Genomic DNA, 15,846 nt, shown 5'->3' on the forward strand with positions numbered 1-15,846 from the left:
ACAACTTTTTTTCAAGAAAAACTAACGATTCTCAAATAAACCCGTATGTTTACCTGGTTATCATCCACGGGGGTCGGTTTAACAAGACACTAATTTATAGCGTCAATTCAGTACTGTTTGGACAGCGTAAATTCCTAAAATTTGCAGCTCGGGGATCAGACTGGGCAAAGCATATTTTAAAAAAGTCATTAACATTTACAGGTCAAATCATTACAGTTCAACGTTAGCAGGAACCACCATTAAATTACCAGTCGACCTGGAAATCCTATATAGATTCAAATCCGATTTCCTTTAGCAAAATGGCAAAAAAATGTTACACAACATCGCTTTCTTCCTAATTGGAATGCTTTAAAATGAATTCCTTGAATGTGTATCTATTAGGCCTATGCTGTTTTTCGAGAAAAAAACTTTGACTTAAAAATAGCGATTGCTGCCAAAGCAGGTAGATTACTTCCGTTTATTTTTTATACAGTTTATTTTATTTTGTTGGTAGATAGAGGGTTACGAGTGAACGTTATTTAAAAGGGCGACAAAATACAATCGCTGTGCCCCCAAGTTGGTGGTGATGATCGTTGATAAATACTTGTTAGTGGCGCAAGGCATGCAGCAGATAGCAGAGAGAAGGCAAGGTTATTACAGTAAGTGGTACGGTTGAAAACGAAAAAACAAAACACGAAGTAACGTTATATATAATCCGGTGCCTTAATAACTGCGAAAATGTATAATACCAAGAAAAAGGCGCTAAATATTTTGAGTGATGTTAAAAAACGTTCAGATTTAACCTATATTGCCCGTAGGCTTGTTAAATGATGTGAATCTGACACTTATACAAAGCCAAGCAGCGAAACAATTCCGCCCAAACAGATAGCAGGCACTTGCAGGGAAACCGTGCGAGGAAACAAGAAGTCTATAGGTAAGACCAGGAAAAATAAAGGGAATCGTCGCCGTGAGTATTACTTCCTTCCCCTTGTCTAGCGGTGTCTTTCGAAAATCCTCGGCATAAAATAACGCTTTTCCACTAGGTAATGATGAAATAACGGATAGAAGAAAAGTGAACGTGAATAGAAAACGCCTCTTCAAGGCAAGTGTGGAATAAAAGTGGTCCGTGAGAAAGTTGTCCGCTCTACATCTTTTAAATTGGTTAGCTGATAATTTTTAGCTCGACCACATCCGGCTTATTCATTGTAGCTTATGCAATTTTATTTTTGTAATTGAAGGCCCGTAATTATGTTATGGACGCAAAAGGGGTTTGCGATGTAAAAAAGTTTAAAAACCATTGTAATATTGCAATTAAAGGTCTGCCCGACAGGTAGCAACACTTACAACAAAGTTTCGTAAATCGAGAATGAAAATCAAAAGGGTTTGTAGACCGCGGAAACGTAAAGTAACACCAAGCGACATGATGTGACTTTGCAGCCCAGCAGTGCTAGAATAGTAAGCTGGTCGAAGTTTTTACAGAGAAACAGTGAAAGTAGAGGGCATGACAAATAAACCAAAATTTAGTAAAACTATTTGTCTTTATACAGTGCCATCTTTTTCCAAAAGTTTGCTCGTTTTCAACTTGGGTACCAAATAGGCTCGGAATGAAGTAAAACATAAAAAAGGCGGCAAATGTGGGCGTTAGGCTTGGTCGGAACAAATACTCAGGAGTGTCGAAACAAAATGTTTATCGGTATGCAAAACGCAATCGCCGAAAAAAATGGTAAGATGTCGCAGAGTCTCGCTCGATGTGTTTTTAGGTGTAGATGATTGATTGGACTTTAAAAGTTTTCGGGAAGACTTGATGAAGGATACTGCATGAGAACAGTCCAAATAAGGACTTTTCCAACATTCATTCACTTCTTCTTTCCCGCTTTGTTCTGACTCTGAGATAGGTGATCCTTCTGCGCGTAATGCTGCATTTCCACCTTTCACAAAGCAAAGGATTTTCGTAAAGTCAAACAAACGCGGAGATTACTTGTAAGTAAAGGCACTAATAGCGATTGGAGAAGAAACGTGAAATTCAGCGATATTTAGCTATACAGCTGTACAATACGATACGTTATTTGAAGGCAACTTACTACCATGAGCACTCCAATTGCCTGACTTTATTCACAAAATGGCCTTTTTACTTTTAATGTCACCTCGAACAAATGAGCACACAAAAAAACAAATATATTTAAAAAAATAATTTACCTGTTGCTTCCGCTTTTCAAAAACGGCAATTTCATCTTGCAAAGACTTTTTCTTATCTTCAAGCTTTTTCTTTTCTTCAAGATGCATCTTTTTAAGCTTGTCGAATTTGTCGTGCAGCTGTAGTTTAAAATAAAAAACAGTCAGCGTGTAAAAATACACCAAAAGCTATGGGTCGGTGTGGGATCAAGGTTACTAGGAAATCTAGTTTGAATACATTTTAAAGACGATTGAATCTGGAGGTTAACTCATGTCCCGAAGCTAAAATGTTTTTAATGTTTGAGTCAAGCAATTTTTTTTCTCCCGAGTGCTTTAGGATTGGCCGTGAAACCAGTATATATTTTATTTATAGACCAACAGTGAAGGAAAGAGTTTATTATCATTATTGCAAGTGGAATTGGCAATGCATGACGCGTCAACCCTATGGGCATTACTCCGTCAGCTGCTATTCGTTAATTGTTTTTTTTATTGACGAGTGTAAGAACCGCAGCAGGTGCCGCATAAAACTAAACATATTTTTAATTACAAGCACATTTCAAACTGCCTAAAATACATTTGATTATGATGGAAAGGTGCAGTTTTTCTATACTGGTTTGGGAGCGTTTTATAAATATGAATTAGAAAACGGGAAATTAGAAACCCAAACACTCTTCTATCTTTTTACCCTCGTTGTTAAGAGAAATTCTACATACGATGCTTCTATTCGAATAGGTAAATCAATCACATGCACTATCTGAGACATTGATTAAACTTTGGTTAACAGTTCAAATAGACGATTTCAAAATTTAAGACACGAAAACTATTTGCGCCTAAAGATGTTTTGCCTTTAAACGATTTCCCAAACAATATTTTTCGTAAATAATAATATAAGGCAGGATCGTAAAGCGGTAGGCTCTTCAGTCTTTATGTAGTTAACATGTGCAAATCCGGTGATTAAGCCAGTTAATTTAGTGTGGCGTTTTCGTTGAGATTGCTATGTAGTCCTCTGGTGTTTCCACTATAATTCTACAGGCGTATGAAACAATTAGGGTCAAGTTTTCTCTCCGAAAATTGCGAACTGTTGGTTTAGATGATGATAGTACCATGCTAAACTTTAGTGGGTTTAAATTTTATATATAAGCTTTCTGGCTACGCTTTTACACCAGAACAAGCTAACCAAGAAAAACTAATGAAAATAGACAATGTGTCAGTTTTCATGTTAACCTATCCATGTAAGTTGCAGAATAGAATTTTAGTTGAAGTAACAGTCAAAAATAAAAGAATCATTTTTCATTTTGTTTTCCAATCTCTATATAGCTTTAAATCTGTTTTATGCTTTTTATATTACCAATGCATAACATAGTAATACAGTTCGGTTTAATCAATAGTAAATCCATCATCTTTCAATCTCCGCCACTACATAGTCGTGTCATACAACAGGAAACGTCTTGCAGTTTATAAACTCCTTACTTGGGTAACCCGCAATTGACGAGTGAAATGCGTAACGGTGTAAATATAGATATCTTGGAGGTGGCATGGGTTCAATTCATGTATGTAGCAAATTAAAAATGGCAAAAAAATAGTAGTTGACCAAATGTAATCGTTTTCCAACAAGCCAGCATGTCAGATTAGTTTTAAGATGAAACATGACATTTTTTACAGGAATCAATTTAAATGACTTAGCTTAGTTATTTTTTATTACCTCTTTTTCTGATTTCTTCAGTTCCCCTTCTTTGTCTTTAACCCGAATAACAAACATTTGCCTCATTTCATCCTCTTTCCTCTGAAGTTCATTGAGATGTTCACTACGCTTTGCTTCATAAACTTCTTGTAAACTGTAAGCCAAAAGGTAACACTTTTTTCACTAGTCTTTTTACAGATAAGGAACCAACCATTACATGTTGAACAAAAACATACCTAATACAAACAGGCATGTAGCTGAGATTTTAGAATTGGAAAAAAAAACAAAAACAAACTTAAATCAAGGCTACGAAAAAATGTTTGAGATTGTCTTGTGGGCCTCTGTGTGACAGTCTTTTCAGAAATCCTGCATATTTTAGGTAACAGAAATTACTTACCTGAAGTCTTTGCCTCCTGTGGTTTCATCCATGAAGCCCATCTCTGTGAGTTTTGATCGTCTGTAAAGCTCATAGTGCTTGCTGTGGGTCTTTTCTCTCAGGTCTTCCATGTTAACACGTACAAGCATTTCTCGCAACTTAACAAAGTCGCAGTGATTCTCATTTTCAACTAAAAATTTAAATATTTTCAGCTTAAAACTGTAAGTTTTATTGATAAAACAAAAGTGATGGGACATATAGATAAAAAAGGCAAATTAGGTGATTGATACCCAATAATATTGTTATAAAATCTTTACCTTGCACAGTTCCCCAAGGGTATTGTCTTGCTTTAACCATTTTGTTTCCCAGTTTGATTTCTTCGGTGCTTCCCACAACTGCAAATGGGAGGTGACTCTAAAAAATATGAACTACATAGTAACTTGGTGAAATGTTAGACCAAAGTCTACCTTTATTGTTCTAGTGATGTTACTTAATAGCACTTACATTCATGGAAGCATTGACCTCCGCAACAGTTTCATCGTCTGTGGGAAACTGATATATTTGGACACCACTTCCAACCAATTCGTTCATGATCTAATCAATGATCAATTAGAGTAAGTAATGACTTCTAGGCTAACAACCAAACCAATATTAAATCACACTTAGTAAAGGCATTTAGCACATCTCCCTATTGTTTTCATATTGAATGAAACAAAACATAGGCAAATCTACTTAAAAATGTAATTCCTCTTAACATTCCAGAAATGGAGGACTGAAAAGAGAAAGGTTGTTCTGGCTAATTTACTTTCAAGCATGTATTTACAATTAGGATAATTACATAACAGTTTTAGCACTTTAATGTGAATTAGCAAACAGAAAGCATTGCTGACCTTAATCTTGAACTTGTGTAGTTCACTTTTGGATACAATGTCAGCCTTGGCTATGACTGGGATAATATTAACCTTGTTGTCCAAGTTTTTCATTGTAAGCAGATCAAGTGACTTTAGGCTGAAATTAAAACATAAATTTTATTTAATAATTTATGATAAAGCACCCACTCAATCTGCTTAGCAGGTGTTCGTTTTTAGTAACTATCAATCAGATATGTATTTCAATGTTTATTGCTTAAACCTAGTTGGCAATTTGTAACAAATATTTACATTCTAAAAATAATTTTATTTTTAGCAATACGTTTTTTGAATAACAAATAAAAAAACTTGCTATTTAATGTTGTGATGGATATTTCAGTCACATAGTTCGTGTATGGACATGGACTAGTTTGTATTTAAGCCAGGCAAAAAGTTCTCAGCAAAAGAATGTTTAAAGACATAGTAAGGTTTAACTTAAGAACATGTTTTCAAACTTAAATAGCTGTTTCTGATTTTCTATCCATAAAAAACCTGACTAATGAGATTAGGGTAACACAATCATTGATATATACAACATGCTTCATTCAGTACTTCTGATCTACATATCTTCATAAAAATAAAAGGTCATAATTCATAAAATATGTGCCTCAGGGCTAAACTGGCAGTTATATGAGCTGATAACTGCAATATAATCATAGTACCAATAAAAACTGGACTAGGCTCCATGGCCAGGTAATAAAGATGTGTCCTTCCACGACCTAATTATAGCAGTAAACTTACCCATGGCCTGTTGGTGAAATGAAGTAAAGACAGGCATGGATCCTGGTGTCATGGTAATTGAAAAGTGAACGACATATTTTAAGCTCTTCCTGAAATTAATTAGTTGAATTTTACTTTGTAAAACAAAGAATTGTTACAAATAGTGCAAAAACTCATAAGTATGCATAACAATTGTAAAATTCTGCATACCATGGACTTAATATCTATATGATAAATACCTGGAGGTAGTTTTCAAACTGTTGATTAATGTACTCAACAACAGGTTGGAAGCTATCTTCTTTGTTAATTTGATCACCAAAACCAACAGAGTCAACAATCGTCAACTTCAGCCTTACATTACTTTCTTGTAGCTCTAAAGTATATTCGTAATTTGTATGTTTGGTGAGAAAGTAAAACAAAAAAGTCTACTGGATTAGGATATTTTAATTAATGAACAAACAAAGCATTAATGACAAAAATGTGCTTCCCACTACAGATATATCTATAAACTTCAAATAGAAAAACTACCATAAGTGTTTGCTTTTAGCTTTACTCCAGGCATGTTGTGGTGCTGAGGCTCATCTGTAAAAGATTTTGCATTGTATAGGCACTGTACATGGTATACATGATATTTTTGTAACAACATCACACAAAACACATATTATTAACTACTTAAAGCTAAATTTATTTGTTCATCAGCATGAAATATATAGGAATAAAGTTTAATGCCAATAACAATTCAATTTATAAATGAAACTTCAATTTGGTAATTTAAAATTACTTTCAAAATTTGTGTTGAAGAGTGTGTTCATTAAAGTTGACTTTCCAATTCCTGTTTCACCAATGCAGAGGATATTGAAGCAGAAACCCTGGTTTGTCGCTTTGTTAACAAGTTGATCGGGAAGGCTGTCAAAGCCAACATGCCCAGTTAAACTTAGGTTTCTCATCTCCTCAGGTATTCCATCCTGTAAAATATGTAAATCATCATTAGCTACTAATTCGGGAAGGATATTTTGAAATGCATATTTTATTAGTACACCGAAAAGCCATTGCAGACTCACCGAATCTGTCGATCAATGATGCAAGCAGAGCAGACTAGAAAAACAACTAGCCTGCAGTGAGGTTCGAACTCACGACCTCCGGTCAAGCCGGGACCGTCGCTCTACCAACTGAGCTATGCAGGCTCAGAAGGGAACGAGTCGAGAAACAACCATACGCCAATGCTTGCTCAATCTGTTAGTACAAGCAGCTTCATAACGAAGGGGATCGCCAGTATCATATCATAATACAATGAAACATATGTACACACATATATGTGTGCTTACAACTGAGATCTAGCCCTTCTGAAGCTGCTTTTTGACCAACGATAACGGCTTACGTATTATTAGTACACCGAAAAGCCATTGCAGACTCACCGAATCTGTCGATCAATGATGCAAGCACAGCAGACTAGAAAAACAACTAGCCTGCAGTGAGGTTCGAACTCACGAGTCTGCAATGGCTTTTGAAGGGCTAGATCTCAGTTGTAAGCACACATATATGTGTGTACATATGTTTCATTGCATATTTTATTACCGTTAATAATATATTTTATTACCGTTAATATATTTTTAAATAATATAAATTGAGTATTATTATGTATTTTAGGTATAAAGCTTTTTAGCACTGCACAAATTAGGCATGGTCTTAGCAGTATGTTAAAGAAAAGTAGATGATCCCTAAATTGTTAATAAACAGTTTGACAACAAACGTTATGGTAAAACAAAAGAAAAGGTTTGTGCAACTGCTGGTTAGGAAAATAGGTGTTGGAATCAATATGTTTGTCTACCAACAAGTAAAAGTTGAACAGATATAAAGCATAGTGTTTTAAAGCAGTTGCCTTTTGCCAAGTAAGGATTTTATAAATTATTTTCAAAAAAAAAAGAATGATAGGTAATTTTTAGGGTTATATAGAAAAAACAAATGATTAGTTTTATAGATTACCGCATAATCATAGTGATCTCCAGCAGCATTATCCACAACTTCACCATCCATTTTCACCATTGCTCTTAGTTAAATATAAAAATCTCAACTAATGTTATATTCTGTTTACTAATGTTGTACCTATTTCCTAACTTTAAGATTAAAATAAAAATGTTTTTAACAAGTCACTGAATTGTATTAGTGATCCTTCAGCAATGTTAAGCGAGTTACAATTGTACCAGTATCTCAACTGCGTTGCATAATCTTTGGAAACCAGAGACTCTGAAATTCATTTTTTTGGCTGAATCCTACAACAAAATTCTGAGAATATATTACAGACATACTATTTTTCACTATACAATGGCGATAAATCACGCCAAATAACGTCACTTCGTGGTTTTGGTTAAGCCATTCCACGCCAAATTTATTTGGCGGAAAGGTACTGAAATGCAATGGACCTGGTTTCCATTCCATGACACCAAAAATCCTGGTGTGATTCTATAATTTGTGACCACCAAAGACTCAAGCCATTTTTTTTACAAAATCCTATGATATATAGTCCAAAAATGGCTATTTTTATTGTAAATTATCTAGGTCGGGTAAATTAACTAGGCCGGCAGTAATTTACAAATGACGTCACTGCCATTGGTTTGGCCAAGCATTCCATGTCAAAGATCTTTGGCGGCAAGGCACTGGGATGCAATCATGTTAAATTCAAGTGTGCAATCCTGTTTTTTTCCATCTTAGGTCTTACCACAATTAAACTTAAATTTAGGTGTGCAATACTCTTATTCAGGTGCAGTGCACTCAATAAAAAAAATACTTTGGTGTCCGAGTGCATGAATATAGCCTCTTTCATAAAAATGGGGCGTACAAAAGTCTACATAATGCAGCAGGTGTACACCCAAAATTTGTTTAAAGGAATTTTAGTGCACAGCTAAAGTAGTAAATTCTACTTAAATTTCGGCAAAAAAGGTGGTGGAGTAGTGCCAGTCAAGTCTGGAAAGTATGGCAGATTTCAACGAGATCTCGCGGGTGCACGGCCGAAAAAATTCGGGTGACCGGGTGCAACAAAGGTCAAAAAAGTGCACCTCGGTTATGATTTTCCAAATGCACTGTGTATTGCATACATTGCACTGTAAATGTATGCGGCACAAGCTTTTTGCATCTTTGGGGTGCAGTTTAGATATTTTTCGGGGTGCACTGTTAAAGGGTTGAAAAAAACTCGCGGGTGCACTTGCCATACTTTCCACAGTGGATGCCAGTGGTATAGGATTGTTTTGTTACAAAATGCCGACTAAGTTGCCTGCCTCTTTAAACATAATAAACTAGGTATGTCACTGTTTGTAAACAAGTAAAACATTAACTGAATCCCTGCCAAAACAACTTTAAAAAATATGTTTATGGAAATGTAAAATAAAAAATCTAGCGAAATTTACTACAGTAATTAAATAATATTTCACAAAAACATCGATTAACACAATATTTTTCGCATTAAAGCTGAAATATGCTTTATTAATATAATGTCATTGAAAGCTTTCCTGCTATAGTAGACCACACTTAAATTCCTCGTAGTTAATACAATAATCACAACAACTTCGAAAGCAAAACTTGTGAAAAATCAATGGGCGTTGCAATAAAATATCTTTGGAAAGTAGTAAAATAAATAAACACAAGCCACTAGTGGCGCAACTTTTAAAAACAAATCAAAGGGGATAAAATAAATCGAAATTATAGCTTGGCTATTTCTTTATTGCACCGCTCTTGTTCTGTTTAGGTTGTTATCTTTCGGTTTTAGTGGTATTTTTTTCTTTTTGGAAACAGGCGCAATAGTGACGACGTCAAGAACAGAACTGGTCCTCGGCAGCCGATTCCGCATAAACAATTTTACACTTGGCGTTAATTTGCACTTTCTAAAATGTTGGTTATATGTATTGCAGAGAGTGAACCGTTTGATATTTCCGGTTCAGGTTGGATTCGAGTTTAAGGATTATTTCGGTATAGCCTACGGTTTAGTTCCGGTTTCGGAGCAATTCAAAAGTTCCTGTTCAGATCCAGTTCGACCATGGTTATTTCAAAACCGGTTCATAAAGTTCCGGTTCGGATACAATTAAAGTTGCGGTAAATGTAAAATTGTTAATCAATAAATGCAGAGAATAATTAACTCGCATTAAACTTAAGTTTCGTGACGTATTAAAATACAAGCAGTTCATTGTTAAAATATCTGAAAAATTTTAAAGCAACGTTTTAAAAAAAAAATTTGAACATAGCATAATGCAAAAATGCAACTTGTGACGTCATGCTGGAGTGAAACGATTTTTTGACAGGTACGGGTTTGGTTTAGGTTCTTTCAAAATAAGTCCTTTCAAAATATTCGTTGCAGTTCCGGTTCGGCTCCTGAAATTCTTACAAAGACGGTTTAGGTTCGGTTACGATTCGGAAAAATTGGCCCAAACCGGTTCATAAAGATTCGGTTAGATTCCGGTTCGACTCCCTGATGTAGGGACGTTGCCCGTGATGGGACAACGTTTTTTTCAAAAGATTGTAGTTCTCAGTTAAAACAATAATTTTAACGCTTAAAAACACTTAGGCTTATAACTTTGCCTCTAGCTTTTTAACTTTTTTATTAAATTCTCTTAGAAAAAACGTTGTTGTGTCCCGTCTTTGGAAATCAAGTTTTATATAATGGGACAGTGTGATTAGCAAAATGGGACAGGAAGAATCCGTTGTTTTAAATTGATCAATTTGTACTACAAGCATTAAAAACAACTTTAACTCCACCTGCTACACTGACATAAGTTTAAAACTAACGTGTTTAGAACAATTTCAAAGAATCTTAAAACGAATTTGAAGTGGTAAGCGAAAATTAATATTTTTAGATTAACGGGACAAGTGCGTGGCAAAGAGTGACTCTCTTAGAACTTTAGTTGTGTTGTGTCTATATTTTTACATTGGATACATTATACAAATATTCTACCTGTGTTGATATAGCTCTTAACACACACGACCTATAGGCCAAATCTTTTCTGTTTGCTCGTTTGTTTTTTAGTGGACTTTTAAACAATAATGTTGTTGTAATGCGATTAGGTATCGTTTTTGTTTAGTGAAGTACGTTTTACCTGCATTTGCAATATTTCTTACAAACATGTTGATTCCATTTTAACCAGGTGCATTTCTTAACGTATTTTATGGATAGGGAAACCGTATAAAAGGTTTAAAAGAGGTAATGGCTAGTCCATTTTTTGTCACAATAAAAAAGATATCTAGCTGCTTATATGTACAAGATAATATAAAAAATTTACTTGTATAAGTAGGCCTCGTATTAAGTTACCCATATCACTTAAAAATGAATTTTATACAACTTCAACAAATATGAAATAAAATAGATATAAAAACAATGAAACTAGCAAAAAAATACTCCTATTTTCATTAGATTGATATGTTGGAAAAACGCCGTCAGCCTACTGAAATGTTGGTGTGGTAAAATTATGGATACTATTGGTTGCTTCTTAAAAACATAATTAATACTTGGCGCTACCTAATAGCACGTCGATGTAATCGCCAAGTCCCGACTCAGGCAAGGTCTCATCTAGGGCAACAACCCCTATTGTTTTTTTCTTCATCAATTTTTCCTGTACGAAATATTACACGGCGACCCTATATAGTATTCCTCAAGGCTACCATTGTAGCCTCCTTGGTGGTCGCGACCTCCAGCTGTGTAACCACGGTTTCGAGTTCAAGTAAATTAGAATCCATGCAGTTCATCCTAGCAAAACGTAGTGGCTGTGTTGATCCTTCGGGTCTTGGCGATCCTTACAGAGGATGTTAAACATCCTCTAAACCAGGGGTTCTCAACCGAGCCCCTCGGCCCCCTGGGGAAAAATAATAAAATCAGACCGTTATAAATTATTAAAACTAAGGTCTTAAAATATACCGCCTGGACAAATTATACAATAACAGCAAACCCGCCTATGCTTGCTTGCTGTTCTGCACGCGGTTCGCAGTAGAGCGTTTTAAGTAACATGCAAGAACACCCTGACCTCCCAATGGTAGTTTTAACAATAAAATTGACAAAGCACTCATAATAAATCCTTGTTTCGAAAAAATTCTGGACTCGTGTAGTAAAAGATTTACGGGGGCTCGTGAAGTAAACAATTATAAATACGTGAACGACCATTCACAAATAAATGGTAATATAAATCTCTGTTCTCTCTATCACAATAAAACAGGGAAATCCCCAGTAATGTCAAAAGGAACGCGTCACCAACTACTGCAGGTGTCACTGTCAATATTTTTTACAGATTTATAAACTTTTAAAAAAAAGTCCGTCTCCTGTGTGTTTTATAACTGTGCTGTAAAAAATAAATTGCAAAATGTGGCATGGGCTTTTTCAAGTGCTTAGGCCCTTTTGGCGCTGGTCTAGAATCCTAGCATATTTGTCCGGGAGGTTATATTGCTAACATTATAAAGTGTTAAAGTGTGGATTAGCTGTCGGTGTGCTAATTATTGTAATTATATTTATTTATTTCGTGCAATTTTATTTTTTACAACTCGTTTTGTTACTGTACAAAAGTGGTAGGATTCGTGGCTAGCTCTACAGTATTGTCACATTTTGTTTTCCATTTTTTAATCTACACTGTTAAACAATAATTATCATGATAAACAAATTAATATTTGTAGAAATTAGATATGCCTTTGATTACACGATATGAATCTGAAAAGTTCTTTATTGCTAACAAGGAAAAAAAACTATTTCCAAGCTTGTTTGACGAAGCAAGTGTTGACCTCTCCGTCATAGTGCCAGCATACAATGAAGAAGAGAGATGTAATTAAATAGGGCAAATCTGTATCCTACCATACTCCTATTTAGTCCTTATTTAAAGTTTCACCTTATATTAATAACTCACTATTTAATTCCACACTTACTCGTTTTCAAAATGTCCTAAATTCTTTAACAAACAGGATTATCATTTTTTTTAACAATTTACAAAAAGTAATTTAAAAAAAAAAATTGAAGTAAAAAATGCAAATTAAGACACTTCATTTGGAAATTAAAAACATTTGATTTATTTTGCAGTGCCAACTATGTTAGATGAGACATTGGAATATTTAGAAGACATGCAATCAAGGGATGTGAAATACAAATATGAAATAATCGTTATTGATGATGGGAGCAGTGATAAGACAACTTGTGTAAGATACATAAAAATTCAAGCTTTTATACTGTGACTTTAATTTTCGACTTAAAATTTAGGTTGGTCATGACTACGCCAAAAAGTATGGACCAGAAAAAATAAGAGTTTTAACACTGGAAAAAAACAGAGGCAAAGGAGGAGCTGTTCGTTTGGTAACTGCAGCCCAGTGAAAATTTTTTGCATTCAAATGTGTCTAATAATTTCTTGTAAAAGAGTAATACCATTTTTTTTTATTTTACTTTTTAAATGTTTGCATAGAAACATACTCCAAACCAGTGGTTCTCAAACTATTTTAGCCTGCGACACACTAAACTAATCAAAACAGATTTGTGGCACATAATTTACCAAAAACATGTACAATTATAACTTACAATCAACCTGCCTACTTGTTAAGGTGAAGTTCAATCTAATAATACTTTGAGCTATCTAATGGGTCGTGTTTGTTCAAGTCTCACATGCTTGGCTGCATGCCTATTTTAAATACAAATCAGTTATTTCTTAGAATTGGCTGCATGCCTATTTTAAATACAAATCAGTTCTTAGAATTACCAAAAAAGTTGCACGCCACACTTAAGAACCATACGCTTTGAGAATTACTGATCTAAGCTATTTCAAATACTATATATATTACATGCAAATAGATAACATTTACTGAACCATAAACAACTTTTAAGGGTATGTTAAGTGCCAGAGGAAAACTCTTGTTAATGGTGGATGCAGATGGTGCAACACGCTTTTCTGACCTGCAAAAAGTTGAAGCTAAGTTAAAGGAAATAAATACAAACAAGGTTACTTTTTTAAATATCTATACTCTTCCAACAATTCCCCTAACATAAAACTGGCTGCATTTACAGCACAGTGTTTATGTTTAAGTTTCTAAAAATGACATGAAGCTTCATGCATTATTTTTTCTAAAAGTATTTGTGGTACTAGTTTTAAACGCTTCTATAAACAATACAGATGAAAACAAACTTGGGTAAAGCAGTGTGCTGTCTTGCCTCTAAAGCAAACATTTAGTGCATAATGTAAAATATTAAAGGAAATTTAATATGCAGCCTTCATAGGATATAAAATATATGTGACCGGGTTAAATATATATTTTGTTTTAGCCTTTAAATTTACCAGTTTTACATTTTTTTTTCTAGAGTGGTATGGCAATTGCTGTTGGCTCTAGAGCTCACCTTGAAGAGGAATCCATTGCCAGCAGATCAGTTTTTCGCACATTTTTAATGAAAGGATTTCACTTTATTGTGTGGTTGCTTTGTGTGAGGAGCGTCAAGGATTCCCAGTGTGGTTTCAAGTTGCTAACTAGGGCTGCTGCGGTTCCAATTTTTACCAATTTGCATGTTGAACGCTGGTATGCTATAAAATTGTAATACCTAACTTAGATTTCAAATTTTTACTTAGCATACTTGTTGTCAACAAAAACCAATAAACTGACAGTTTTATAAAGATTTTTTCTAATACAAGTTTAATCCATTTCTTTCAGGGCTTTTGATGTTGAAATGTTGTATATTGCCGAAAAACTTCAAATTCCCATTGTTGAAGTTGCTGTGAAATGGACTGAAATAGAAGGTTATTTACTATATAATGGCTAGTAAATATAACAGTTTATATATTGGGCACCCATTTTAAGTTGCTTGTAACATTGATTATGGGATACATTTGATTCTCTACATATTTAAAAAAAATAAGCCTATAGTATTGTATAAAACCTATAAAAACTTACAAAAAAACAGGGATTTACTATTAAAAATTTACCATAATTACCTAAATTGGCGTGTTTTTTAAGCATATTGTTATTACTTTTTAGGTTCAAAAATTGTTCCGTTATTTAGCTGGTTGCAAATGGGAAAAGACATTTTTTTAATATGGTTACATTATGCTGTTGGTAACTGGACTATTAAGAAATCTCAAGAATGAGTTCGACCTTGCTGTGGATAATTTATCTTCAAAGCAAGTTGCCTTCGGTAGATTGGACATTCACCTAAAGTGTCTTGAAGAAGGGCTACTTCTAGTGTGAGCTTAAAAAAATAACTTTTACCAAACACATTTGTCAACCAGCCTAAAATGTAGCTCATACCTTTTGTTTTGCAGTACATTTATATTTCGTAGTAGGTTTTGTAAAACGTGTTTGCGTTTAATTAATTGCACTATATATTTTTTATTTCATTTGTTTCTGAAAAATTCTCCATTAAAGATTTAGTTGTAAATATTTATATATTATTATGCAACTAAATAATGTTCTGATAAAAGTTGAATTTCATTTACTTGTATTTAGATTTTGTGTCAATAAAATTTAGTAACTTTAGTTGGTTATTTGCTTTTCAAACTTTTGACATTTGTTTAACCTTTAACGTATCGTCCCTATGTTCGGAAATAAATTTCGCCTGGCAACGGAAGGGAAAGTAAAATTTTAGAATATTGAAAAAAAATATATGTTTTAATAAAAATATCATTCACAGATCGTGAGGTATTCTCTCACATTGCATTGTTTTATTTTAGAAATACGCACGACTTTATGTGTCTCTCTTTATTCGGGGTACCTTGGTAGTTATGACTTCGCCCTATTCTAAATACCTTTTAAAGATTAGGCCTTTTTGTAATTTTTTGAATAGATAAACCTTGTGTATACGACCCGTAAAGTGGGTTTGATATTAAAATTAAGCTTTAAGAGTTCGGTAACATTGGGTTCGCTTAACGACGCTACAGTCGGCATAATGCATCAAAAGTTTATTGTGACTTTAATTTAAAATTAAATCGATTGTTGTCTGTGACACAACAGCATAGTAGGCTATTTATGTAAATGATTATGAACAACAGGCCTTCATGCAGAAGTAACTTAATGCACAG

The 15,846-nt window shown here is 34.1% G+C and overlaps 2 protein-coding genes and 1 non-coding gene across 3 annotated transcripts; 1 reads left to right on the forward strand and 2 right to left on the reverse strand.

Moving 5' to 3' along the window:
• Positions 1-421: 421 nt before the first annotated feature.
• On the reverse strand, positions 422-7,927 carry LOC146160826 (septin-11-like). Its single transcript, XM_083384440.1, has 12 exons — positions 7,820-7,927; positions 6,618-6,801; positions 6,365-6,418; positions 6,076-6,209; positions 5,858-5,946; positions 5,099-5,216; positions 4,713-4,802; positions 4,526-4,622; positions 4,230-4,398; positions 3,854-3,986; positions 2,176-2,292; positions 422-1,907 (listed from the first exon to the last, which is right to left on the reverse strand). The coding sequence occupies exons 1-12, from the start codon at positions 7,877-7,879 to the stop codon at positions 1,836-1,838; spliced, it is 1,317 nt and encodes a 438-aa protein (XP_083240566.1). The 5' UTR covers positions 7,880-7,927; the 3' UTR covers positions 422-1,835.
• Positions 6,946-7,020, reverse strand: Trnaa-ggc (transfer RNA alanine (anticodon GGC)). Its single transcript has one exon. It is a non-coding gene; the product is annotated as a tRNA-Ala (tRNA).
• Positions 7,928-12,482: 4,555 nt separating the features above from the next.
• On the forward strand, positions 12,483-15,392 carry LOC146160828 (dolichyl-phosphate beta-glucosyltransferase-like). Its single transcript, XM_083384332.1, has 7 exons — positions 12,483-12,623; positions 12,876-12,991; positions 13,053-13,145; positions 13,668-13,781; positions 14,139-14,350; positions 14,483-14,568; positions 14,807-15,392. The coding sequence occupies exons 1-7, from the start codon at positions 12,488-12,490 to the stop codon at positions 14,914-14,916; spliced, it is 867 nt and encodes a 288-aa protein (XP_083240458.1). The 5' UTR covers positions 12,483-12,487; the 3' UTR covers positions 14,917-15,392.
• Positions 15,393-15,846: the final 454 nt, after the last annotated feature.

Source organism: Ascidiella aspersa, chromosome 3, assembly GCF_963924565.1.
Source record: "Ascidiella aspersa chromosome 3, kaAscAspe10.2, whole genome shotgun sequence".
Lineage (NCBI taxonomy): Eukaryota > Metazoa > Chordata > Ascidiacea > Phlebobranchia > Ascidiidae > Ascidiella > Ascidiella aspersa.

Coding starts and splice junctions, on each gene's coding strand:
- LOC146160826 (XM_083384440.1), bottom strand. CDS start 7,879: ATGGTGAAAATGGATGGTGAAGTTGTGGATAATGCTGCTGGAGATCAC. Junction 4,623..4,712: donor AGGTCAATGCTTCCATGAAT/GTAAGTGCTATT, acceptor CATATTTTTTAG/AGTCACCTCCCATTTGCAGT. Junction 4,399..4,525: donor CCCTTGGGGAACTGTGCAAG/GTAAAGATTTTA, acceptor TTAAATTTTTAG/TTGAAAATGAGAATCACTGC.
- LOC146160828 (XM_083384332.1), top strand. CDS start 12,488: ATGCCTTTGATTACACGATATGAATCTGAAAAGTTCTTTATTGCTAAC. Junction 12,624..12,875: donor ATACAATGAAGAAGAGAGAT/GTAATTAAATAG, acceptor TTTATTTTGCAG/TGCCAACTATGTTAGATGAG. Junction 13,146..13,667: donor AAGGAGGAGCTGTTCGTTTG/GTAACTGCAGCC, acceptor ACAACTTTTAAG/GGTATGTTAAGTGCCAGAGG.